This window comes from Colletotrichum aenigma (assembly GCF_013390185.1).
Source record: "Colletotrichum aenigma strain Cg56 chromosome Unknown KSG_Cg56_contig02, whole genome shotgun sequence".
NCBI classification, from domain to species: domain Eukaryota; kingdom Fungi; phylum Ascomycota; class Sordariomycetes; order Glomerellales; family Glomerellaceae; genus Colletotrichum; species Colletotrichum aenigma.
Genome location: NW_023500908.1, coordinates 1962118 through 1986457, shown reverse-complemented (window position 1 = coordinate 1986457; position 24340 = coordinate 1962118). Strand labels below are relative to the sequence as shown.

At 52.1% G+C, this 24340-nt stretch overlaps 8 protein-coding genes across 8 annotated transcripts; 4 read left to right on the top strand and 4 right to left on the bottom strand.

The window, feature by feature from the left end:
* Nucleotides 1–307: 307 nt before the first annotated feature.
* Nucleotides 308–5249, top strand: ZRA1-6 (ZEB2-regulated ABC transporter 1; the record flags this gene model as incomplete). Its single annotated transcript, XM_037317827.1, has 10 exons — nucleotides 308–926; nucleotides 981–1432; nucleotides 1489–1832; nucleotides 1889–2132; nucleotides 2186–2772; nucleotides 2827–3193; nucleotides 3247–3559; nucleotides 3619–4241; nucleotides 4293–4756; nucleotides 4814–5249. 10 exons carry the CDS (start codon nucleotides 308–310, stop codon nucleotides 5247–5249), a joined length of 4449 nt encoding a protein of 1482 aa, XP_037183754.1.
* Nucleotides 5250–5837: 588 nt separating this feature from the next.
* On the bottom strand, nucleotides 5838–6989 carry CGCA056_v002568 (uncharacterized protein; the record flags this gene model as incomplete). The annotated part of the gene is made up of 1 exon (XM_037317826.1): nucleotides 5838–6989. One exon carries the CDS (start codon nucleotides 6987–6989, stop codon nucleotides 5838–5840), a length of 1152 nt encoding a protein of 383 aa, XP_037183753.1.
* Nucleotides 6990–8235: 1246 nt separating this feature from the next.
* On the top strand, nucleotides 8236–9681 carry CGCA056_v002567 (Delta(24)-sterol reductase; the record flags this gene model as incomplete). The annotated part of the gene is made up of 1 exon (XM_037317825.1): nucleotides 8236–9681. One exon carries the CDS (start codon nucleotides 8236–8238, stop codon nucleotides 9679–9681), a length of 1446 nt encoding a protein of 481 aa, XP_037183749.1.
* A 471-nt stretch (nucleotides 9682–10152) lies between these two features.
* Nucleotides 10153–12170, bottom strand: mlcE-1 (Efflux pump mlcE; the record flags this gene model as incomplete). The annotated part of the gene is made up of 6 exons (XM_037317824.1): nucleotides 10153–10560; nucleotides 10615–10775; nucleotides 10830–11604; nucleotides 11668–11719; nucleotides 11770–11834; nucleotides 11922–12170. 6 exons carry the CDS (start codon nucleotides 12168–12170, stop codon nucleotides 10153–10155), a joined length of 1710 nt encoding a protein of 569 aa, XP_037182674.1.
* Nucleotides 12171–13090: 920 nt separating this feature from the next.
* CGCA056_v002565 (uncharacterized protein) lies at nucleotides 13091–15055 on the top strand (the record flags this gene model as incomplete). Its single annotated transcript, XM_037317823.1, has 4 exons — nucleotides 13091–13492; nucleotides 13560–13780; nucleotides 14153–14424; nucleotides 14496–15055. 4 exons carry the CDS (start codon nucleotides 13091–13093, stop codon nucleotides 15053–15055), a joined length of 1455 nt encoding a protein of 484 aa, XP_037183750.1.
* Nucleotides 15056–15210: 155 nt separating this feature from the next.
* sol5-5 (Bifunctional solanapyrone synthase) lies at nucleotides 15211–16294 on the bottom strand (the record flags this gene model as incomplete). The annotated part of the gene is made up of 4 exons (XM_037317822.1): nucleotides 15211–15526; nucleotides 15596–15888; nucleotides 15949–16205; nucleotides 16258–16294. The coding sequence occupies 4 exons, from the start codon at nucleotides 16292–16294 to the stop codon at nucleotides 15211–15213; spliced, it is 903 nt and encodes a 300-aa protein (XP_037183603.1).
* A 1925-nt stretch (nucleotides 16295–18219) lies between these two features.
* On the top strand, nucleotides 18220–18879 carry CGCA056_v002563 (Vegetative incompatibility protein HET-E-1; the record flags this gene model as incomplete). Its single annotated transcript, XM_037317821.1, has 2 exons — nucleotides 18220–18346; nucleotides 18413–18879. 2 exons carry the CDS (start codon nucleotides 18220–18222, stop codon nucleotides 18877–18879), a joined length of 594 nt encoding a protein of 197 aa, XP_037183752.1.
* A 1945-nt stretch (nucleotides 18880–20824) lies between these two features.
* On the bottom strand, nucleotides 20825–22811 carry CGCA056_v002562 (Multifunctional cytochrome P450 monooxygenase; the record flags this gene model as incomplete). Its single annotated transcript, XM_037317820.1, has 7 exons — nucleotides 20825–21200; nucleotides 21299–21570; nucleotides 21632–21870; nucleotides 21938–22089; nucleotides 22153–22344; nucleotides 22406–22538; nucleotides 22604–22811. The coding sequence occupies 7 exons, from the start codon at nucleotides 22809–22811 to the stop codon at nucleotides 20825–20827; spliced, it is 1572 nt and encodes a 523-aa protein (XP_037183751.1).
* Between the last annotated feature and the right edge of the window lie 1529 nt (nucleotides 22812–24340).

Below are 24340 nucleotides of genomic sequence, written 5' to 3'. Positions count from 1 at the left end.
ATGCGATGGACACCCTGCGCTACTTCTGTCAGACTTCTCTGTGGATGACCTTTTCTTTCCCCAAGCCCTTTCTCCGTCAACTATTCATAATCTTCATATACCCCTTAGGTGGTCACAGAGGTTTCTCTGTGAGCCATCCTGGTCATATTCAAAAATTTCCCAGCACGGCAGTCAAAGAGGTGTCCCCCAAGGCAATAATCTGTAAAACCCCACATAAGGGACAGGATCAAATTTCTGAATCTTTCAAGCTGTCTTCTTTTCACTCATTTCACAAACTCTTGCCGAGGGTTCACTGACATCCTCAGTCATGGACCAACACTTAGTCAGTCCTCATGAGGACGTTAGGCCAGCGTCATCCAACGACACTCTCCGGGAGAAGACGATTCAAGAACAGCACCACCAGAGCGACGAGACAGACCTGGAAGTCAGCGATGACGGGGCCAACGAGCTCGTTCGTGGCTACAGCTTAGAGCTTGTCCGCACATCCACCCGTCCGAATAGCTCCTTCGTCAACCCCTTCCTTTCCAAGGATCCTTCTCTCGACCCCAGCAGCCGCGAGCATTTCAACGCCAAGAAGTGGACCCGATCGCTGCTCCAGCACTCTGACCACGACCCCGAAAAGTTTCCCAGGTTAGAAGCTGGCGTCGCGTGGCGCAACTTGAGCGTCCATGGCTTCGGTACCGACACGGACTACCAGAAAGATGTTCTGAACGTCTTGCTCCAAGGACCCATGATGATTAAGCAATTCTTCAGCAACAGGAGACAGAAGATTGACATCTTGAGGGAGTTTGATGGTATTGTGAAGAGTGGTGAGATGCTTCTGGTTTTGGGACGACCAGGAAGTGGAGTTTCGACTCTGCTGAAGACCATTGCTGGAGAGACGAACGGCCTACATCTTGAGTCGCACTCACACCTCAGCTATCAAGGTATGCTCTGGTCTTTCCCACCCACTAACACAAAACTGACGACGGGTTTCACAGGTATCCCGATGGAGACGATGCACAAAGCATTCCGAGGCGAAGTCATCTACCAGGCCGAAACCGACATCCACTTCCCTCACATGACGGTCGGGCAGACGCTTCTCTTTGCCGCTTTGGCCAGAACACCCAAGAACCGTCTTCCGGGTGTCAGTCGACAGCGATACGCTGAGCACCTCCGAGACGTCGTCATGGCCGTCTTTGGCATCTCTCACACTATCAACACCAAGGTCGGCAATGACTTTGTGAGAGGCGTCAGTGGTGGCGAGCGTAAGCGTGTGAGTATCGCGGAGGTCACCCTCAGCCAGAGCCCAATCCAGTGTTGGGACAACAGTACCAGAGGCCTGGACAGTGCTACGGCTCTCGAGTTTGCCAAGACGCTCCGGTTGTCTACCAATGTCGCCAAGACATCAGCCGTCGTGGCCATGTATCAGGCTTCACAGCCGGCATACGATGTAAGTATTTGTTTCTGAGAACCGGTGCGTGAAATGATGATACTGACAACACGAAGGTGTTTGACAAGGTCTCTGTTCTCTACCAGGGCAGGCAGATTTACTTCGGCCCTACGGAACTCGCCAAGCACTACTTCGTCGAAATGGGCTACGCCTGCCCCGACCGCCAGACCACCGCCGACTTCCTCACATCTCTCACCAACCCCGCCGAGCGCGTTGTTGGACCCGGCTTTGAGAACAGGGTGCCCAGAAGCCCAGACGAGTTTGCGACGGTGTGGAAGGGAAGCCAGCTGAGGGCTCGTTTGGTGGAGGAGATCCACTCATTCGAGGAGCAGTATCCCATGGACGGCTCAGGCGTGAACAAGTTCTCTGAAGTTCGCAAGGCGCACAAGCAGTCTCTCACGTGAGTCCAACACCGCTCCAAAGACCTCGCAAGTGCTCATACTGATCTTCTGCCAGGTCCTCGAGGTCACCGTATACCATCTCTGTGCCGATGCAAGTCTGGCTCTGCATGACGCGTGGGTATCAACGACTCTCTGGCGACAAGCTGTTCTTCTTTGTGACGGTACTCGGCAATATGGTGATCTCGCTCGTGCTGGGCAGCATTTTCTTCGACTTGCCAGCAGATGCATCGAGCATGAACTCTCGTTGCATCCTCATCTTCTTCGCCATCCTGTTCAACGGGCTGAGCAGTGCTCTTGAGGTGAGACTTATGCACAACGTCGCCTTGCGCCGTACTTGCTGACAGGTTATTAGATCCTCACACTTTACGTGCAAAGACCCATCGTCGAGAAGCATGCACGATACGCCCTCTACCACCCATTCTCGGAAGCCATCTCCTCCACAATCTGCGACCTTCCCAGCAAGATCCTCTCAACTCTCGCCTTCAACATTCCGCTCTACTTCATGGCCAAGCTCCGCCAGGAAGCAGACGCGTTCTTCATCTTCCTGCTTTTCGGCTTCACCACCACCCTATCCATGTCCATGATTCTGCGCACCATCGGCCAGACCTCGAGGACGATCCATCAAGCTCTTACGCCAGCCGCGATCTTCATCCTGGCCTTGGTCATCTACACCGGCTTCATCCTCCCGACCAGCAGCATGAAGGGCTGGCTCCGTTGGATCAACTACATCAACCCCATCGCCTACGCTTTCGAGAGCCTTGTCGCCAACGAGTTCACCGGACGCCGATTTCCTTGCGCCGACTACGTGCCGGCCTATCCGAACGCGACACCGTCTCAGCGTGCTTGTGCTGTAGCTGGGGCCATGCCAGGGGCCAACTTTGTTGATGGCGACTTTTACATGAATGCTCATTTCAGCTACTTCAAGTCTCACATGTGGAGGTAAGCAAACCATGTGAGCGGAATGTCAGTAGAACATCACTAACTTCAGGCTAGAAACTTCGGTATTCTCATTGGTTACATCATCTTCTTCTTCACTGTCTACCTTGTGGCAGCCGAGTTCATCACGACAAACCGCTCCAAGGGCGAGGTGCTGCTTTTCCGCAAGGGGCACAAGTCCACAACTCCCTCAAAGGCGGTGTCTGACGAGGAGACGGGGCGGTCTGATCGCGTTTATCGCAATGAAAAAGAGGTAGTTTCTTCTCCGCACCACACTGCGACCAGACAACCAACTCGCCAACAGCATCAAGCGGTCTTCCACTGGAAGGATGTGTGCTACGACATCACGATTAAGGGAGAGGACCGACGCATTCTTTCGCACGTTGCAGGATGGGTGAAGCCTGGGACACTCACTGCATTGATGGTAAGGAGTAATGAACATCACGCAGCCGAATTCATGCTGACGTTACCTTTTAGGGATCTACTGGTGCTGGCAAGACCACTCTGTTGGATGTTTTGGCCAATCGAGTCACGATGGGCGTCGTTTCTGGAGACATGCTAGTCAACGGCATCCCGAGAGATCAATCGTTCCAACGCAAGACGGGTTACGTGCAGCAGCAGGACATTCACCTCGAGACTTCGACGGTGCGCGAGGCACTGCAGTTCAGCGCTATGCTTCGACAGCCTGCATCCATCAGCCGGCAAGAGAAGTACGCCTACGTCGAGGAGGTCATCGAGCTTCTGGAGATGGAGGCCTATGCGGATGCGATTGTCGGCGTCCCTGGCGAGGGTAAGACTTCCATCACTCAGACCCCTTCCAAACCTTTGCAGACTAACTTGCCGTGGCAGGTCTCAACGTTGAACAACGAAAACGCCTCACAATCGGCGTCGAGCTAGCCGCCAAACCAGACCTTCTCCTCTTCCTCGACGAACCCACCTCCGGCCTCGACAGTCAAACAGCGTGGTCCATCGCATCCCTTATCCGAAAGCTCTCCGAGAACGGCCAAGCAATTCTCTGCACCATTCACCAGCCTTCCGCCCTCCTCTTCCAGCAGTTCGACCGCCTTCTACTTCTAGCCCACGGCGGCAAAACCGTCTACTTTGGCGACATTGGCGAGAACTCCCGGACGCTCACAGGTTACTTTGAGCAGTACGGAGCCACCCCCTGCGGCCCGGACGAGAACCCCGCCGAGTGGATGCTGAAGGTCATCGGAGCGGCGCCGGGTGCCAAGGCGGAGCGGGATTGGCATCAGACGTGGAAGGATAGCGACGAGTCTGTTCAGGTGCAGCGGGAGCTCGCACGACTGGAGAAGGAATCACCTGCGGCTGGAGCTTTGGGGACCAGCGAAGAGATGTCGACTTACGCGACGCCGTTTTCTACGCAGTTGGCTATGTGCACCAGGCGTGTGTTCCAGCAGTACTGGCGTACGCCTTCGTACATCTACTCGAAACTGATTCTGTCAGGCGGAACAGTAAGTCTCCCAAACCCGATGCATCGGCACGATAACTAATAATGACCACAGAGTCTCTTCATCGGTGTCTCATTCTACAAGGCAGAACTCACGATGCAAGGCCTCCAGAGCCAGATGTTCTCCATCTTCATGCTCCTGGTCGTCTTCGCTTTCCTCGTCTACCAGACGATGCCCAACTTCATCCTCCAGCGAGAGCAGTACGAAGCAAGAGAGCGAGCCTCGCGTGCGTACTCGTGGTACGTCTTCATGCTGGTGAACATCATCGTCGAGCTTCCCTGGAACACCCTGGCCGCGATCGTCATCTTCTTCCCCTTCTACTACCTCGTCGGCATGTACCGCAATGCGATCCCCACAGACGCGGTGACTGAGCGCGGAGGCTTGATGTTCTTACTTGTCTGGGCGTTCATGCTTTTTGAGTCGACTTTTGCGGACATGGTCGTTGCTGGCGTACCCACAGCCGAGATTGGAGCTACGTTGTCTCTCCTTCTGTTCGCCATGTGCCTCATCTTCTGCGGGTAAGTAGACATGTCTCCTCTAAGAACCACCTTGAAGCCTGAGCTAACCACCAACAGTGTCATCGTGCCTATGGGCTCCCTTCCCACATTCTGGAAGTTCATGTACCGAGTATCTCCACTCACCTACCTCGTCGACGGCCTCCTCTCGACTGGACTCGCTCACAATGCCGTGCAGTGCTTGCCGCTGGAACTTCTGCAGTTCTCGCCGCCCGCCAATGTCACTTGCGGAGCTTACATGGAGACGTACATGCAGGTTGCTGGCGGCAGGGTCTACAACCCAGAAAGCACCGATACCTGCCAATTCTGCTCATTGGCCGATACGGATATGTTCCTGGCCATGACGTCCGCCTCGTATGACAAGAGGTGGCGCAACTATGGGCTGATGTTTGTGTACATTGTCTTCAATCTGTTTGCTGCTTTGGGGCTGTATTGGTTGGCTAGGGTGCCGAAGAAGTTTTCGCTGTCGCAGCCGTGGAAGAAGAAGACTGCTTAAGTTGGGGCAACGCGTTACCTTACACCGCACAGTTCGGGACTTAGATGGACAGGTGTTTTTCAGGCAAGGTTGGATGGACTAGGTCAATTTGGGTACAGGTCATTTAGCATCTAGAATTATAACGGTACCTTATTGCATTATATCTACTCGCTTATACATGTAGTCTAACTTACAATCACTTGCTCAGGCAATGAGCTTGGAGCATAGACAGCTGTATTTGTTAACAGTCATCTTGATGTGCACTCTGCCAGGTCAAAAAAGCAAAGCCAAACGTCCAGATCTACCATGCAGCAAAAGATTGCGCCGAGGGGGAATCGAACCCCCGGCTCCCCGACGCTGCTTGATGGCAACGGAGAATTTTACCACTAAACCATCGGCGCTGTTGACGATCAAAGCGAGATCTGGATCCCTTGCTGGATGCCGGAACCCTGGGAGCGAGAGGCTTATGCAGCTCGGTAGAACTGGGTGGGTCGTGTGAGATGCCTCAAGTGTTCACGAGAGACTCTGTGAGATTCAAGATGAGACAAAAGGGCTAGTAGGACCAGATAGAAAGATGGATGTTGAATTGTGAGCAGAAACTTTTGGCAACTAATGGCTTGAGTGGGCAGGTCCTCGAGTCTTCTCGGTCCACTCGTTTAGAAGCCTCTTCGACGTGTTCGCAAGCCCCTCCCGCCATCCTCCTGCGACATCCTGCGCCCAGCCAACTTTGTCAAGCCACTTAAGTAGCCCTTCCGCGCGAGCCCCATCAGGATGCTGCAGCAGTCCGACTGCGATATCCACCATGCCGGGCCGGTCGTTGACCGCGTAAAAGACGCTGGCCGAGCACTTCGAGCAGAAGTACCGCTGGACATCTCGAGAGCTCTCATACATCGCCAGCGTACCCAGGCGTGGATCCTTGTCCTTAGCCGTGACTGCGTCTCTCAGATAGCTGACGTTCCTGGGAAACTTGGCTGCCTCTGGTGGGTTGTCTCCGCCAAATTCAATGTGTGATAGGGGAGCAAAGGTCCACGCCATCAAGTCCGCTCCAAAGCTGAGTCGGCACGAATCGCAGCATTCAAGACTGCCGCGGTACTTCAGCGTTTCTTTGTCGACGAACCAGGTGTCGAGATCTTCTTCCGGGAAGTCTCCGAGGTCAGCGCCGCTTTTCAGCTTGAGGTCAATACCACCACAGTGGCATCTGAACGGCGTGATGTCGGGAGCTGGGCCAACTTTGAGAGTCTCAGATGACAAGGCCTTGGCGCCGGGCCAATCTAGCGGCAACTCTTCACTCTTCCCAGCGCCCTCTCTCCACCGCTTGACCGGCGCGCCGTCCGCATATCGAGGCAACCAGACCGAAGCTCCTCCGTCGATGGTGTCTCCGACGTGCATGTGGCTTGCGTACTGAACCAGGTCCTCGGCATTCTCAAGTGCGCCAGTCACTACCCAAGGAACGTCTCCGACGGCAGGACCAAGACAGAACATCTGGGCGGAACATGTTCCGCAAGAGTAGAGGTCGATGCTCTCAGAGTAAGAGTACTTCTTGAGATCGGACAGGTGCTCAGAAGGCGATGGCCACTTGACACACGCGGTGTACAGCGCGCCAGAAACGTGTCGACATGAGTTGCAGTGGCAGCATGAGGCTTTCAGAGGAAGGTTGGACCTGAAAGTCTGAGCCTTGAAGGTGTGTAACTTGCACAAACATTGAGCCGTGATGACGACTCTGTCGCGGATGTAGGAGCGCTCATAGCCCTCGCCGCTCATTTTGAATTAGAGTGAAATTTTGGCGATAACACAGAAAAGCCAGGCTGTTGAAGCTTGGTTGAGACCTAACTTGTGAATGTCGAATTGGTGATACGCGGGGTTTTAAGTAATAGAAGGGCGCGAATGACAATCCTGGCATTTTGCCCGCTACGTCACTGGCGCGGCTCCCTGCAGCGTGTTATCGTGTTACCCCAACTACAGTGCAGCTTGGCAAAAAGCTGACCACGATAGGCGATGGACTCGTAATACGGCACGACATTATGCCTCTGGATGTATACAACCAGAGTTGCTCTGAATTTGGGGTACGGCAGGTGAAATGTTAAATGTGACTGCTGTAAGCACTAATTGCAGGCAAACAAGTCGCTATCCGAAGTTGATGCTGCCTGGATAGGCTGCGACCTTTCCAGTGTTTGCCAAAGCTTGGAAAGCCACAAGTTTGCAACCCTCAGAATGGTGATGGCTGCATGGCTGTGTTACGCCGAGAGGGATATTGCGCGTTTCTGCGTAACACCGGCCGCCCATCCCAGAGACGAAACCGGCGACTGCTGGGCCAAATGAAGCGGACTGTGGAACAGGCGGGATCTAGAACTTTGAGAGTGGGGGGCTCTTGTCCTCCCCGAGAAGCATCCGGATTTGACTACAACCCTCCTCTTGAAGCATTCCTGCCTATGAGTTTTAAGAGTAGACAGTTGCCTCATTGCCTTGCGGAGGTTGACCCTTGTGAGAAATTCGCCAGGGCCCATGGTGCATCGAGGTATCGCAGCACCCACACATGTCCTCAACCGCACCCCCAAACTAACTTTAGGAAAAGAAAAGTCACACGAAAACGGAGTTCCTTTTCCAATGAATCCAGTATCCATTTAAGGGGTTCTAGAGGTCTGTTCATGGCGCTTGCTGGGTTTCGAGCACTAGTGCAATCTGTACAATTATGCAGGGTTAGGGTCAAGATTATGCACACTCACCACCAGCAACCCGTTAGTCATCCACGACTGAATCGGCGCCAACACGCGTTGACGCCAATGACGGTGACCGCAAGATGCTCAAAGTGGGTCGCCCTGAACTTCCGACAGTCCTCGTTACACCTTCCAACCTCCAAGCGACAACTTTCTTCTTCCTCCCCCGGTACTGCTGAAGAGGCCCAGCACCAGTCCGGTAGAGTTACATTCTGCTGCTGCCCCAGATCGTTACATCTCCAGTTCCAGTATCCAGTAATATCCGGCCCTCGTTGGCTGCCTGACTGGGCGGAATGAACGATCACAACGTCGCAGTGAAGCGGATCTCGGAGATCGTCAAGGACTTCCACTCGCGCCGGGAGCCCTTCCGCATCTTCCACGGCTCCACCAGCAGCACCCGTCCCGCCCACGGCCAGCGCGTCGTCGACATCAGCGAGCTGCGCCATGTGCTGCACATCGACACCGCGGCCGCCGTCGCCATCGTCGAGCCCAACGTCGCCATGGACCAGCTCGTCGCCGCGACCTACCGCGCCGGCATGGTCCCGCCCGTGGTGATGGAGTTCCCCGGCATCACCGTCGGCGGCGGGTTTGCCGGGTCCGCCGGCGAGAGCAGCTCGTTTCGGTACGGTTACTTTGATGAAACAGTGCTGGCGGTTGAAATCATCCTGGCCACCGGCGAGGTCGTCAATGCGTCGAAGATGGAAAATGCGGATCTGTTCAAGGGTGCGGCCGGGGGGCTGGGGACACTCGGCATCGTCACGAAACTGGAGCTGCGGCTGCTGCCGGCGAAGAAGTTTGTGAAAGTCACGTATCACCCGTATTCGAGGATCCCGGATGCGATAGCTGCGATCCAGCGGGAGACGAACTTGGCTCACAACGACTATGTTGAGGGATTGGTGTTTTCGAGAACCAGTGCGGCGGTGGTAACTGGCCAACTCACAGACGACTTGCCAGTAAAACACAAGCCGCAAACTTTCAGCAAAGCAAAGGACCCGTGGTTCTATCTGCATGCGCGAAAACGCATTACAAATGCAGTACCAACTCCGGATTATGTGCCGCTGCAAGATTATCTCTTTCGGTATGATCGCGGCGCATTTTGGATGGGGGAGTTGGCGTTCAAGTACTTTGGCTTCGTCCCTTTCAACCGCATAACACGACGGGTGATGAATCGCCTCATGGATACCCGGACATTATACAAAGCAGGCCTCGGCGGTGGCAGCCGGATGACTTTCCAGTATCTGGTGCACGATTTGTCATTACCATACTCAACAGTCCAAAATTTCATCGACTACGTCGCCGACAACATGGAAATTTGGCCCCTCTGGCTGTGTCCTCTGCGTGCCATTGAGTCCCCCAGTTTTCACCCTTACACGACGGAGCCGGGTGGGGAGGTACCCCAGCCGATGCTTAACGTGGGAGTCTGGGGCCATTCGTCAAAGAAGATTGACCGTTTCATGCGGCAAAATCGAGATCTGGAGGCAAAGCTCATGGAGTTGGGAGGGCGCAAGGTGTTGTACTCACATGCTTACTACACGGAAAAGGAGTTCTGGGACATGTACGACAAGGACTGGTACACGAAACTTCGAGAGCGATATAGTGCGACGAGTTTACCGGATGTTTACGACAAGGTTGTGGTTGACGTTACCAAGGAAAAGGAAAGGAAGTCTATCCGTGACAAGGTGGCGGTCACCTGGCCGTTTGCAGGTCTCATTGGAGTTTGGTCGGCAATTCGAAAGTAACGGGGTCTCGTCGATGTATGAACGACAAGTCTTGCGTTGTTGTTTCGCTGGAAGGATTATCATGAAAGCTTAAGAATGGTTGAGGCTTGTTCCGATAGTACGAGCGGTTGCTTTTGATGATCCATCGGCCTTCTGCATTCTTTTGGGCCTTCTTATAGACAGCATGACGGGTTTGAGCCCGCGATGTATGATAGTATTGGCTTTTGCCTGTGGCATTTGACACGAACGATTTTTACTGAAATTTTATAGACGGCCTATACGTTTCAATGGCCTGACACGTTGCATCTTTGGAAATCCTTCGGCGCAAAACGGACATAGAAACATTCAAGATCATACAAAGCCCAAAATTCCGTGTCTTTATGATATAAACTGTGCCGGGATATTGATGGACTGATCATTCCTTCTAGCGGTTTAGAAAAGATGAAATTCTACCGTGTGTGCTTCTGACAGCTTCAAATTGGAGCTGGTCTCTCAAGCTTGAGCAGGACTAGAAGATCCGTGATCACTGCTCGTCCCTGGTGCAGTCGGTTTCTGCCTGATATCTCTCCAACCCATACCGAAGGCAGCCAGAAAGGCAAAGACACCGACTGCCGCAACCAAGAAAAACACATGATCAATGGCATTTGCATACGCCACCAGGACGGCTGGGAGATCTTCAGCAGACACCAGCTTGCGGAACTCCGTAGCTCCAGCCGCAACAATAGCCTCTACATCCGCATTGGATGCGTGCTTGGGAATCTCCGAGCGCAGACTGGATGTAAAGAGAGTGTTGTAAGCTACGATGAAGATCGTCGGGCCAACGTACTGCGCCCAGACGAGGAGGGATGTTGCTTCGGCGAGATGCTCAGGCTTGGTGTCGTTTTGAATGGCAATCAGCGGCTAACCCGTGAGCACATGGTGCGAAGGTTGTCTAGAACATCTAAGTTGGCTTACCATTTGAAAGCCAAAGCCTTGTCCGACTCCGGCCAGGATCTGGTATCCAATCCATTTCCCTGTCGAAGTGTTCGGCTGAAAGGTCCCGTAAAGGCCGCTGCCAATTGCTGTTGTAGCCGCCGCAAATAGAGCGAATGGCGGGATCCGGCCGACCTTTGGGACTGTCAAACATGTTAGCGATGACTGACTGAATGAGGCTTGGATATGGGTCTTACCCAGAACACCAGTCAAGATTGTCGTGAGTATTTGTGGTAGGATGTTCGGCATGAGATAAACGCCACTGAGCATAGCGCTCTTCTCCTTGATGGCTTGAAAGTAGATCGGAAGGTAAAACACGCTACCAAACACCACGGCCATGAAAAGTCCATAGTTGAGTGAGCTGATAGCGACAATGCGTCTCTTAACCATAGATGTCGGAATAAGGCCTTCATTTTCCTTGTGACGGTTCCAGAAAGCCCAGACAACGGCGTTGACGCTCGCGCCACAGAAAAGACCAATGACTTGAGACGATTTCCACGGAAACTGGTTTCCCCCATATTGCAAGGCGAGAAGGAGCATGATGAATGATGGAGCGAATAAGGCGAAGCCGATAAGGTCGAGGAAACGGTGGAGGCCTTTGAGGACGTGGAGTGGGTTCTGCTTTGCAACCTGTTCAGGAATGTGGATGATGACCAACGGAATGGCGACGATGGCTCCAAGGGGAAGATTGATGTAAAAGCTCCATCTCCAAGTGTAGCCCGTTGTGAAAGCACCACCAATGAGAGGTCCTATCACCTGGCCAAGTTGGGAAATTCCCATGCACGCCCCAATGAAAGGGAGTCGCTTCTCTAGGGGAACCGAAGCGGAGGTGATCGTGAATGATCCGTTGATGATACCAGAAGCACCCAATTCTGCGATGGTTCGTCCGATTATGAACATTGCCGACGTCTGTGCTGCTGCGCAAAATACAGAGCCGAGTTCGAAGGCAAGGAAAAGCACAAGAAAGATCCACTGAAGGACTTTTGTTAGAATCCGTGATTACAGGCAGAAAGCATTCTGTTGGAAGTTATGTACCTTGAGTTTGAAGTGATTGTACATCTTGCCTGTCAGAGGCACAAGAGCGGCACTAGAGTGGTGTCGGTCGTGAAACGTCGATAGGAGGAATCCTCAACTTACCTGCCCAGATTATACGCACTGCCATACCAGCCAACGTCAACTAGGGATTTGAAGTCCTCGGTGATCTTTGGAATTGCTTGCCGCCACCAGTACTTTAGCTATTGCGCTGCGACGAACTGGAGCACTTGATCGACGGATAGCTGAATACTTACAATACTGATGACAGAAATATCCATCACTGTCAGGAAGCAAGCCAGGGAGACCGAGACGACGATCAGACCGACTTTGACTCCGCTGACATACTCCTGGCTATTGTCCTCAGTCTTGATCTTGGTGGTCTTTAAATCATCGGTGGACGGCTGCATGGTATCAGAGATCGCGACTGCGTTTTCACTCTCAGCACCGTAGGGACGGCGGTCGCGACCCTCTGTGGAAGATTCGTGAGACTGTTCGGGAGGCATTGTGATGGTTCTAGGAGGGCTTAGTGGTCAAAGAACGTGAATTAAGAGGAGTTTGAAGTGCAGAAATAGGAAAACGATGGGAAGGAGGATTTTCTGATGCCTAAAAACCAGAATCACACTTGCGATTGACGCTGAAGAATGTACTGCAGGACACCGTGTGATGTATGGAGAGACTCCAGGTTCACCCTTTCTCTTCCCGTAGGATAGTCTCCTTCTATTAGCCTCCATTCTGTTTGCTCTTGTCTTGCGACAGCTTCCTCACTGGCAGTTTGTGCGTACATGTCTTGAACCGGAGCAGGCACGCGTGCCGGGTCCGCCGGCCCCACGTCAGCCCCGGCTCCGGCTAGTTCGTACCTCCGTATGCGATCCAATGAGAGTATGTGGACAACCCTGTGTTTATGTATGTCCATTCAACACCCGCTTCAAGGTGGGCTGTCAGACGGGAAAGATGAACTTTGAGTGCGGCGCAACCTGCGCAGGCATCTGGTGCGGTTCCGCAGGGACGGCTCAACAAATATGACCCTGTTCCGCCGCCGTCGCACCCGCCGTCCAACTGTTCCATCCGTTTGCTCTACTTCGAGTCCATCTGCTTTGCCTTTCCACATACTCAATTGACTTGGCATCGAGCCGCTATCACGTTGGTCAGACCGGGTGACAACATGAACCGGCCCTTGGTGTCGGAATCCCCAGCCGGACGAAGCTCGAAGGCATGCATGAACTGTGCCAAAGTGAAGTGCAAATGCATCTACCGCGAGGATGGTGCGCCGTGCGAGAGGTAAGATTCCATCTCTACTGGTCCTCCCTAGCGATGCGAGAAGTCGATCGTCTCTTGTTTATCTACTTATGACATTATCATCGCCGTATTTATGCGCTGGGCAATGTCAAGAAGTATTTCATAGTTCAAGTTGAACTAATCGGAGATGGCTTGCAGATGTCTCCGCCTGAAGAAGGAGTGTACGCCATCCATAATTGTGCGCCGTCACAAACCCAGGTCTCAGGCTTCAAATCGGGCGACACGCCTCGAGGAAAAGCTCGATGATCTTGTCTCGTTCCTGAGAGCCGAGAAAGGGCTGCCACCAGCACCGTCGGACCGGCATGCCATCAACGAAGACGACAACGAGGAAGATGAAGATGACGACCAAGACGATTTGGAGTTATTGCAAAGCCCATCTCCTGATGCCGCCATCCCGACACCTGCAACAACGGCCGTCAAATGGCCCTCTACGTCTGGATCGCCCAATGAATGGGAAGCTGTTTCTACAGATGAGCCATCGACAGCTGAGGCAGAGGAGTCTCTCAGAAAGTTCAGAGAAGAGACAATTGTAGGGTTTATAGTGTAGATAAAGTCATCCGGGGACAAAGAAGGTTTTGCTGACATTGATGCGGCAGCTGTTCTTCCCATTTCACTATATACCACCGCAGGTCTCCTCTCAGCAGCTTAAGGAGACGTATCCGTTCCTATGGCTGAACATCATGAGCGTGACATCAAGGTCTAACAAGCGACGACTGGCACTGGAAGACAAGGTCCGAGAGATCATATTTCAAAAGATAGTTATAGAACGAGAGAAGAATTTGGATCTTCTTCTTGGGTTAATAGCTACCCTGGGATGGTTCGTTACACGGAACCGTCGAAACCCGATGTGCCTTCTCATAGTTGCTCATCGTTGCAGGTCACATTTACAGCGAAGGGATAAACTTTACAATTCTTTGTTCTCGCAGTTGATCATTCTTATGATCTATGACTTGGGGCTGAACATCCCTCCCACGGAAGCTCCTCCGAAGGAATACTGCAGTCCAGGGACGCATATCCACTCCGAAGACGGCAGACGCGGGAGAACCAACGACGGACGCAGAGCAGTGCTAGGTGCCTTTCTTGTTACTTCCATGTGGGTTATCTCCCCGGCCTCCAACTTGTTTCCTGTGATTCCAGACTATTCCCAGCTACTCTTTGAGCTCCGTTAATGACATGTGCGTAATTACAGGGCCTCGTACTCCACGAGAGGACCAGAAGGGGTGCGTTGGTCTACGGTCCTTGACGAATACGCCAGTCTTCTCATTCAAACCGACCTCGACCAGGACAAAAGCCTCGTCGCTTTGGTTCGCATGCAGTTGATCATCAATCAAATGCAGAGTATGAATTTGATGGGGTCGAATCCAAATCAGGAGTTGCGCGAACTGTATACATCCACCCTGCGCTCGCAGCTCCAAGCCATCATTGGCAGCGAGAAGTTCGGCCCGGCTGCATCCACACACCGTAAGTGCACTGTCATCATGATGTGACTGGTGACATGCATTTTGAGCATCGCTAACATTCCTAATCCATAGCCGCTGTGCTTGAGCACTACCACTTCACCGAGCTTCTCATTCTCGAGTCGTCCCTATGTTCTTCACATCAATCCACTGATTCAGATCTGAAGAGATTTGAGGTCTACCAAGGGCAACTGAACTCGGTCAGAGCATGGCTCAGTACTTTCTACACAACGGACGTCCGATCGTACGGTGACAAGGCGCTTTTTAGCTACTCTGAGCTGGTCCGGGTGATGGTATCCTTGCATAAGTTGAAGACGTTGGATGACACTGCTTGCTCGCGCTCTGGGGTTAGGCAAACGCTTGATCTGATTCCGACCCTGGACAAACTCATTGCAGTCTTCGAGCAACTGAGAGCTGCCAGTGTTCTGTGGTCTCCCACCTGCAGCACAGGGGAAGACGAAGCGTTTACGTGGGCTATCAACGTCTTTGAAGGCATGAGAAAAGCATGGAAGGATGAAATGACGGGGCTCGAGGACTTTGGCAGCGGCAACCTAGGGGTTGTGTCACATAGCTTAGTGGCTATGCCTACGTATAGGGCTACCGATGCGTGGTGGTCAGATGTATTCAATATTTGACGGTATTTCAGCGTCAAGCGGTCAACAATTGATAATCATTATCTCAAATCTCAGTCTACAATGAATAAGCGACAAGCACAAAAGGCAGACTGCAGTCTGCAGATTGTATGGATTCGCACTACGGAACAGTGCTACTGTTTAAAGTTGGGCATAGCCTAGACATGTTCCGGTCCACGCGTGAGCTTGAACCCACCGCTGACGAGATTCTGGAAAACACCGTCCGGATCATAGCCCTCCGCAATCTTCATAAGTCGCGCCTTATTCTCCGCTCCATAGCTGGTGAAGGGATCCTGGAACTGACTGGCATAATTGGTGTACTTGAACCCGTTATGTAGGCCCCTTTCTCTTGCGGCAGCATTCAAACGGTCCTCAATACGCTGCTGCGTGGCGTAGACAATCTTGTCGTCCTCGGCGTTTCTCCACATGGCGATGATGTTCAAAAACCCGAGGGGCCGTTCTTGCTCGGCAAAGCTGGTGGGGTTCCCTCCGTTACGCTTCGCGAACTCGAACTCGGCGCGCGTGAATATCTGCAGCTGCTACTGCCTTGTTGCAATATCCTTGATGGCCTTAGCCTCTTCGCGCCAGATCTCGAAGGCCGTCTGCATCATTTCCGCGTCGAGAGCGAACGAGGTCGTCCAGAAGGAGTTGCGGGTCACACCACCTGGGAATACGAGGCCGTCGGCGATCTCAGCGTGGTATGCGTTGGTCTCTGTGATGTTGTTGGGCCCGGCACTGTAGAACCCGTCAAACACTGCAGGGTGCTTGCTGTTGGTGAAGGTGTCGGCGTGTGTGAGGATTGCTGTGCCAGTCGGAAGAGCGTCCTTGTTGTAGTCCTAGAGCAGCACGCTGAAGCTCTTGGGGTCGGTTGCCACGAGTTGATCGCCCCAGTTGACGAAAGCTGTGATGGAGGACGCGTTGGCAGCGCCGTCGTATTCCAGCTGAGCTGTCCACAGCTTTCCTTGCTCATAGGCATCGAAGGTGAACTTGGTGACGATACCAAAGTTGCTTTCGCCGCCGCGGAGAGCCCAGTAAAGGTCAGGGTGGGAGTTGGGAGACGCCGTGACGATGCTGCCATTGCCCAAGACAACTTCGTAGTCTAGAACGTTGTCACATGTCATGCCATGGAGGTTGCTCAACCAAGAGATTCCGCCTGCAGACGGTCAGCGTACAACGCAGAGACAAGCCGCAAGGAATAGACATACTGCCCAGAGTGAGACCGCCAACACCAACGCCGAACATCCTCCCACCAGGGATGGTGAGGTTTTGCTCTTATAGGATGGGATATACGCTAGACCACCAACCACCAGGTCCAAGAACAGCCGACCTTTTGTCATCACTCACAACAGTTTCAATCATACGCGCGAGGTCGACCACCAAACCGTTGTCGATAGTGGATGCTTCGAACGAGTAGTGACCTCCGCTCTTAACAGCAAACTGACACTGGCCATCTCGAGCAATGATCACTGCTCTCGAAACTTCATTTGCACTCCCAGGGGTAAAGAAGCAGGTCGGAGAGGCGGAGCCTTGGACAGTCGACCAGAAGGATGTCTGCTCCAAGGCGTACGCGGTTTCGTTTCTCAGAAGAACTTAGTTCGGGAACTCCTGGTGGAGGTCGCGACACTTTAAGGCACCATAAGTATACGTTCCTTATCTTTTCCCCTTTGTTTTCCTTTCATTTTCACGCTTATAAAATACACACAGACGCTGGGATGCACCTACGACTCCGTCACAGCCACTGAAAGGGATTGGCTTGGCGTAAGTAAAGGCAGTGGAGAAAGCCAGAATGGCAGCAGCGATTGAACACGAGAAACCCATCGTGGTTCAGGCGGTAATCAGGGTGGGAATGAGGTGTGTTAGAGACGATGTTGATGCAGAACCATCCCCTTCGAACACAGTCTCGAGGATCATCATGGGGTCATATTATAGATTATCCTCAGCAACAAGAGATGCATGCCAGCCGTACGGAGACCGAATGGATCGCAAACAGACGGACAATGTGCCCTGTTTGGCACCCGAACCAGAGGCGCCGTCTGCACCGATCGCTCGGGTTTCCGCGGACTTGCACCAGGGCAAGGAAGCAGGCCTAGTCAGTGGGTTTTCCTGCAGTGGACAGCATCACGATACCACGTGGATAATTATTTAGTAGTGGTCATCTCCCTGAAGCATGCCTAAACAGAGTTTTTGTAGTGCATGGCGCGAACCCCCACACCACACAAACTGTATGTGGCTAAGATGTAATTACAGAAGCTCATCCACGCACGGCCGCGGGCCCGACGACCGAAATAACTTGTATGCACCGTTAATGTTGGGGCAAACAACTGTCGTTCATCCGAACGTTCCTCCCGTGGATCTGATTACAAGGTCGAGCTCTGCCACAATCGTTCCGCAAAGCTTATGATCCGATCACATAAGTCTCAACAACGGTAACGGTGACTCCGTTCCCATAGTTTGATTCATTGCACAAACGATCACCGCGATCACCTCTGCTCACTAAAGTAAAATCAAAGCAGTAGTGGATCCGGCAACACCTAAGCGATGCCTTGGCAACAGCCTTATCACATTCCGACAACTAGGTCATCAAAAGCTGGCCACCTGAATAGATGCATTATTGCAAATCATTGAATCTCTCAGGAGAAGTATCGGGGTAGTATCACAGGCTGCGGCTTTTCTGTCTGTTTACATTTCATTATTGGATCTTTGAAAGAATGCATCTTCTGCCCGTTTGAACATCGTCCGCATGTCTGTTGGTACTGCTCTTTCATTAGAGACGGGATTCATGGTACTATACCTATCTGCAGATCTTGAATACTGACTATCATTCATGCGGAGCAATTGACATACATACTAAGCTCGGTGTATCTTCTTGGGTTCTTTGTGAAAACAGCATGCACGATGTAGTAAAACAGATAGCACATCACAGGAACTTATTTAGGCAACATTGAACAACGATCCGCGCACGTGACGCTTCAGAAGGCTGCAGCGAGGTCTTGGCTTCATGTGGTCATGTGCCCAACAGCGCCGCATGGAAAATCAGGTTACCTACACCTTCCCCCACCGTGAGCTGCGAGAAAATGGCTCTTGAGGTTCCAAAGCTTTGGCAGTTGACAGAGAACCTGATGATCAAAGCCTTTGAACTGTGTCCCTGAGAAACCTTTCACAGTATCATGGCTGAGACAGAATACCACCACAATGACTCTGGGCCTGGCGATCAGTTCTTGGCCGCTGGGCCCCAGAACAATAACTCAGGCTCTGGAACACAGTACAACGCGCACAGTATCAGCTTCAACACTGGTACGTCAACGAAATCTAGGCTGAGTTGTGGAAACCGACAAGCTAATCAACGTTCGCTCTTCGCAGCTCAAGATAGTGGCGCAAGTCTGTTCGCCGACCTACGCATTACCGATCCTCGCGACGATAAAGATCGCATCGAGCACACCAGGGGCGGATTGCTCCGCGACTCATATACTTGGATCCTAGAGAATCCCGACTTCCAAGATTGGCGTAATGGCTCCGAGAAACGACTACTCTGGGTGAGAGGTGACCCCGGCAAGGGCAAGACGATGTTCCTATGCGGCATCATCAATGAGCTGGCGGATGATGGAGCAGAGCCCGTTTACTTCTTCTGCCAAGCAACCGACTCGCGGCTGAATACTGCCACCGCCGTGCTTCGTGGCCTGATTTACGTGCTGCTGGAAAAAAGACCCTCTCTGATCCAATTTGTGAGAGAAAACCACATATACGGAGGGAAGCGATTCTCCGAAGATGCCAATAGCTGGACTGCCTTGGGCAAAATCTTGGCTAAGATGCTATCCCAAGAAGATTAAGCGATGGAAAATATCGTTTTAATTGTCGACGCGCTGGACGAATGCACCACACATTTAGACGATCTGGTTGACTTGGTTGTCAAACTTCCTTCAACGCCCACTAGAGTGATCGTATCAAGCCGTAACTGGCCGAACATTCAAGAGGGCACCGAGGCAGCTGAGCAGCAACGCCAGATTTCCCTAGAACTCAATGAAGACTCTGTTTCTGCGGCGGTGTTGGCATATACGAGTTACAAAGTTGACCAACTTACGCAAAAAAAGGGCTACGACGAAGCACTTCGGGATGAAGTGCAGAGATACTTACTCTCTAAATCAGACGGTACATTCCTATGGGTATCTCTTGTCACACAACGGCTAGAAGACCGTAGACTTCCCAGGAGGCGTACGTTGACCAGACTCCGAGAATTCCCTCAAGGGCTCGATGCATTGTATGGCCAAATGCTAGACCAAGCCTTCGAGTCAGAGAATCAGGCTTTCGAGCCAGAGGACGTGGAAATGCGCAAAAAAAGTACTGGCTGTGGTTTTGGTTGCTTTTCGACCACTCTATTTGAAAGAATTGGCCGCCAATGGAAGAAGAACCGCTGACGGAAGTCATTGGTGAATGCGGCTCTCTTTTGGTTCTCAGGGAGAATGTTGTCTACTTTGTACACCAGTCTGCAAAAGACTTTCTTTTGGAATATCGTCTCGATGAGGTTATGCCTTTGGAAACCGGCCATCAACATACCCTGCTGTTCTCGAACTCATTGTGAGCAATGTCTACCACCCTTCGGCACAACATATACAACCTAACTATCTACAGGGGTCAGATAGACGAGGTAGAAATACCCGACCCTGATCCTCTTGCACCGATTGAGTATTCGTGTGTCCGTTGGGTTCACCATTTAAGCGAGGGACTCCCGCCCACAGCACAAGAGTTTGATCAAGTCTTAGCCTTTCTGACAGAACATTGCTTACACTGGCTAGAGGCCATGAGTTTAACTATCAGAAGCGGGATCACACCTTTACCACTACAATTGGAAGGACGGCGAGGATGCAATCCGGTGGGAAGGCCAAACAACTGTTGTCTCCATAGGAATTGGAGTTGCGTTGCTTGAACCACTTCGTATTTCAGGCTACAGTATTCATAACCGTCAGGCATGGGTGAGGAAAGATGGGGAAAACATCATTTGGATTCCTCCAGAATACCGAACTAGTACCTACGCAACTTGGGGCTCGACGATTGCGTTCGGTGACAGCTCAGGTCGTGTTACCTTTCTGCGATTCGCCTAATCAACTTGAATTATGCTGCCAATTGGTCAGGGTCGGCGCTCCAAGAGAAGAATCTCACTAATCATTGTGCAATACCTTTTACTCTTGCCTTTTTGTTCAACCTCTGGCTAGAGTGGTACCTAGAGTCATCACACGTAAGAGGCTGATATAACAGCACGGCCGCCAACCATTCATAAATGCACAGTCGATTATGAGACGTGCTCGATATTCGTTTCATAAATAGTGACCTAGCCGTTTGCGTCGGTCGCAAGTTTGTGGGATTTTGAGACAGAAAGGTTTCCCACTGCATTCCTTTCATCGAGGTTCCCTTGTTGCCAGTTGATTGGGATCGTCACAGATCTTTATACAAGCCAACACTGCTATTAATATAAGGACAAACAATAACATTACCTTTCGTTACATTGAAGTGACATTGCGAATCCGCCACGGGCGCCGTGACATCATACATCTACTCACTCTATGAACCGCCAGCCAATAGGTAATACATGTTAAGTTTTGCGCGTCCCCAGGCTTCAGTCTCCTCTAAGATAATATCAGACACTCAATTGCATAGAAGCTGACGCAAGTGGCGATTCGTTCCGCGCTTCCACTTCACCAGGTCATGGAAACACCTCAAAAGTAGGTACAACAACAAGCAGGTTATCTACCTGCGCGAATCTCAACATTATTAGTGTGCTCATCTCAAATCTTTTGCATCCGACTCCTGCCACGGGAATCTATCCTCAATTGACCGGATAAGGTTCTCATGGTGTGGGGATTTGGGTTTGATAGAAACGTCGAATGGTGCCGGATGGCTGATCACACCTGGATTGAACTCCGCCTCGGGCTGAATCACTTTACCGTCAACAACAGGGCTCTCGATATTAAACACGGCAAGCGACTGTGCGAAGTTAAGGAACAACGAGTTCTCAGCAAGAATCTGTCCAGCGCATATGCGACGACCGTAGCCGAAAACAATCTTGCGCGGATCTTTCTCTGGCTTGGGGCCTTGAAATCGTTCTGGTCGGAAATCCATGGGGTCTTGGTAGACCTCGGGGTCATGGGTAAACCACCTTTAAGAGTCAGTACAAGGTCTAGTTAGGCTCCTCTCACTTCTCCAAGCTGGGAAATAAACAAGACGCATAAGTTGGAAAGAGAATACAGTACACACCATACGTTTGGCATCAAGTATGAATCTTTCGGGATCAAATGATTCCTAAAGACGACATCTTGATCGCATGAATGTGGAAGACCCATGGGCCCAATGGGATGCCATCTCAGGATCTCTAGAACGATTGCTTCGATGTACGGCAAGTTATCGCGGTCGTCAAGGTTAGGTAGGCGGTCGCTGCCAATGACACGGTCGATCTCTTCCTGCGCCTTCTTCTGCACCTCGGGGTACTTTGCCATTGCGAGGAAGAATGTGGCTATCGATGCGACAGACTAAGCGGCGTGTCAGCTTCATGGGCTCCCATATCAGTTGTCGCGAACACCCATGGCATACCGTGTCTGCCCCGCCACCGAACAGGGATGCCGCAGTCCATTTGTTGTTGTGCACGTTCTCGGGTGTATCTTCGCTGCTAGACATTGCTTGTGAGAGATACGAGTCGTTCTTCTTCCCCGAAGCCAACTGGTATTCTACGAATTTATATCCGGTGTCGACGGTCTCTTTCAGTTCAGCAGCCCACTTGTTGGCGATCTTCTTCCATCCAGCTCCGGGAAACCATTCAGGAACATATCGCACTGTAGGTGTTTAGCGATGTCTTGAATAAACCTAAGGTACTTGGAACACATGAAGAGAATCACTTACGAATTGGGATAATGTCGACAAGAAAGTTCCCAGGGGTAGCTGCGTAGGCAAAGTGTTCCATAGCGTCATTCATCATCCCAGTCAAGGGGTCTTTCTTGAACTGTTCGGCGTTGTAGCCGTAGACGATATTCAGAATGACAGAGCCAGCTTCCCTAGTAAAAACACTCGCCGTCAGCTAATAACTAGATGCATGTCCTTTGATAGGTTTAACTAACCTTGCAATATGCTCCGTGAGTTTCTTCGGGTTGTCAAGCACATGCAAGAGGAAGTGGCCCACCTCAGCCTCTTGCAACGTATTGTACTGTGCTGCGGTTGATCGCGTCCCAAGAATCCGAGAAAACACTTTCCGATGGAGGCGAAGAGTGTCATCATATCTCAGCTGCCCTGTGCCGTCGTTCCATCCGACCCTGGTAGCCAGTCAGACCTTGAGAAGAGAGGTGACAAGTGCTTGGAAAGCCGTGTCCTTACATTTCGCCTGCAAGGACGATGGTCGGCCGGGACGAGAACTCCGAGGAACGCTTGTCAAGCATTTCAGAGGCTACCTGGGCATCATTGATGATGATCAATGTTTTACCAAGCACCTGAACGGAGCTGATCGGACCTGCGCAGCGGGCGTGAGCCAAAGTACCCAGTGAGTGATAGTCATGCAGTGTCTTGCAGCCATACCGTACAGATCCTTGTGCTTCAACCAAAAGCGAGCTGCAAATTCAGTCGGCTGAGGCAAGTCGCGAATGTTTCCAACGAGCGGCAGCCCCTTGGGGCCGGGTGGAAGAGGGGGCCGGTTGGCGTTCTTCCTCGCTTGAAGAAGCTTGTCGACGATGAAGACCGCAAGAAGGGTGGCAGCGAAGCCAATGAACAGAGAAGAATCTTTCATCGTGAAGAACGGGAATCTCGTTGCATGTGACGAAAATCCCCTTGGTCGCCAGTTTCAGAGGCCGGGAACCAGGGAAGGTTACTCGTATTATGTAGTAGGATCTCCCAAGTCCAGCCATGACCCCGCTGCCCAAGTCATGGTCAGTGGGACCTCTATCATGCCTAGGTGACATAAGTGCCGAACTCATGAGACGAACCTCTTAGATGGCGGAAGAATGACTGCTCCACAGACGGGGTTAAGATAATCGCATAGTGCCGTCGTGCCGAGATCTGAAGTGTTAATCCTGCCCCATGTGGGAAAGGGCCCGAACAAGGGAAGGGTTTCATTGAAGTTGGGTCGCGCGAATCACATCGGCAAGATATCCGCTGCGTCCGCTAGCTCCGTGATGTCGTGAAGCGGAGTGGCTCCGGGCCATGCATTCGGCCGTGGCGATGGCCGCACGCTGCAGCGGCCCATATCATGGGCATATGGTGCTTACGTGGGAACACGGCATTTGGTGGAGAAGCCGAGGGGAACCCGTCTTTGAGCCTCAAATTCACAGATCAGCCTGGAGACTGCCCAAATCATCTGACGCGGTTTACCAATCGGAACGTCTGTTTCTGTCTCGGTATGTGGGATCTGGAGCTTCGTTGTCAGTCATTGCTTTTTCCCGAAGTTCTCGAGCCTGCCTGTTTGTATCCATGTCGGTCAAGGAACCTGGGCTCCACCGAGTTAAACCAAAATACAGTAGTTCGGTGATGCGATCCCACCCGATCATGCATGTAACCTATATGAGACAGCATACTTCAGGTTACATGCAGATGTTGCGTTCAGTGGATCCAGTAAGCCCTAGAGTACATCGGAAGACCGCTTCATACGACTTACTGTTTGTGTCAACCTCAGATGCAGGTGGAGAGCATGAACTCACACAGAGCTTCAATGGCCCGGGACGGGTTCACAAATTGGTCATTGGTAACATACAGCTGATTAATGAAACGTATTCCATCACTTCTCATGACCGTCTCTGACCTCGTACAAAGGTTCACACATCCAACGCCGGACCCGAATCCCCGTAAACCGGATCTTTCGCAAACCACTCGAGCTTGCTGATGGTCGCAACCTTGCTCTCCTCCCCCTTCTTGCCATAGCACATGTCCCAATGACATCCGATAGGATAGCTCCCCACCATCTCGAACCGTCCGCCGATATCCTCTAGCAGCCGATGGGATACTCCAGCCGGGACCACAATGACATCTCCCTTCTCCACGACCGGCTCAACACGGCCCTCGTTCTCTTCACCTCCAAAGCACAGCCTTGCCCGCCCGTTGCTGATGCATAGCAGCTCGTGGGTTGTGCTGTGGAGGTGAGATGTGCTGTACATTGTATATCGCCATTGCGGCTCGACGACGCCGACTGAGGAAAGATGCGCCTCTATGGAGGACGCGCTTGCGGATGGGAAGGGGGAATGGTAGATCAACAATGGCTTGTTCTGGATGCTGGTGTTTGGAAGCAAGCCATGTGCCGGGATGAAGTGCTTGGAGACGCGCACA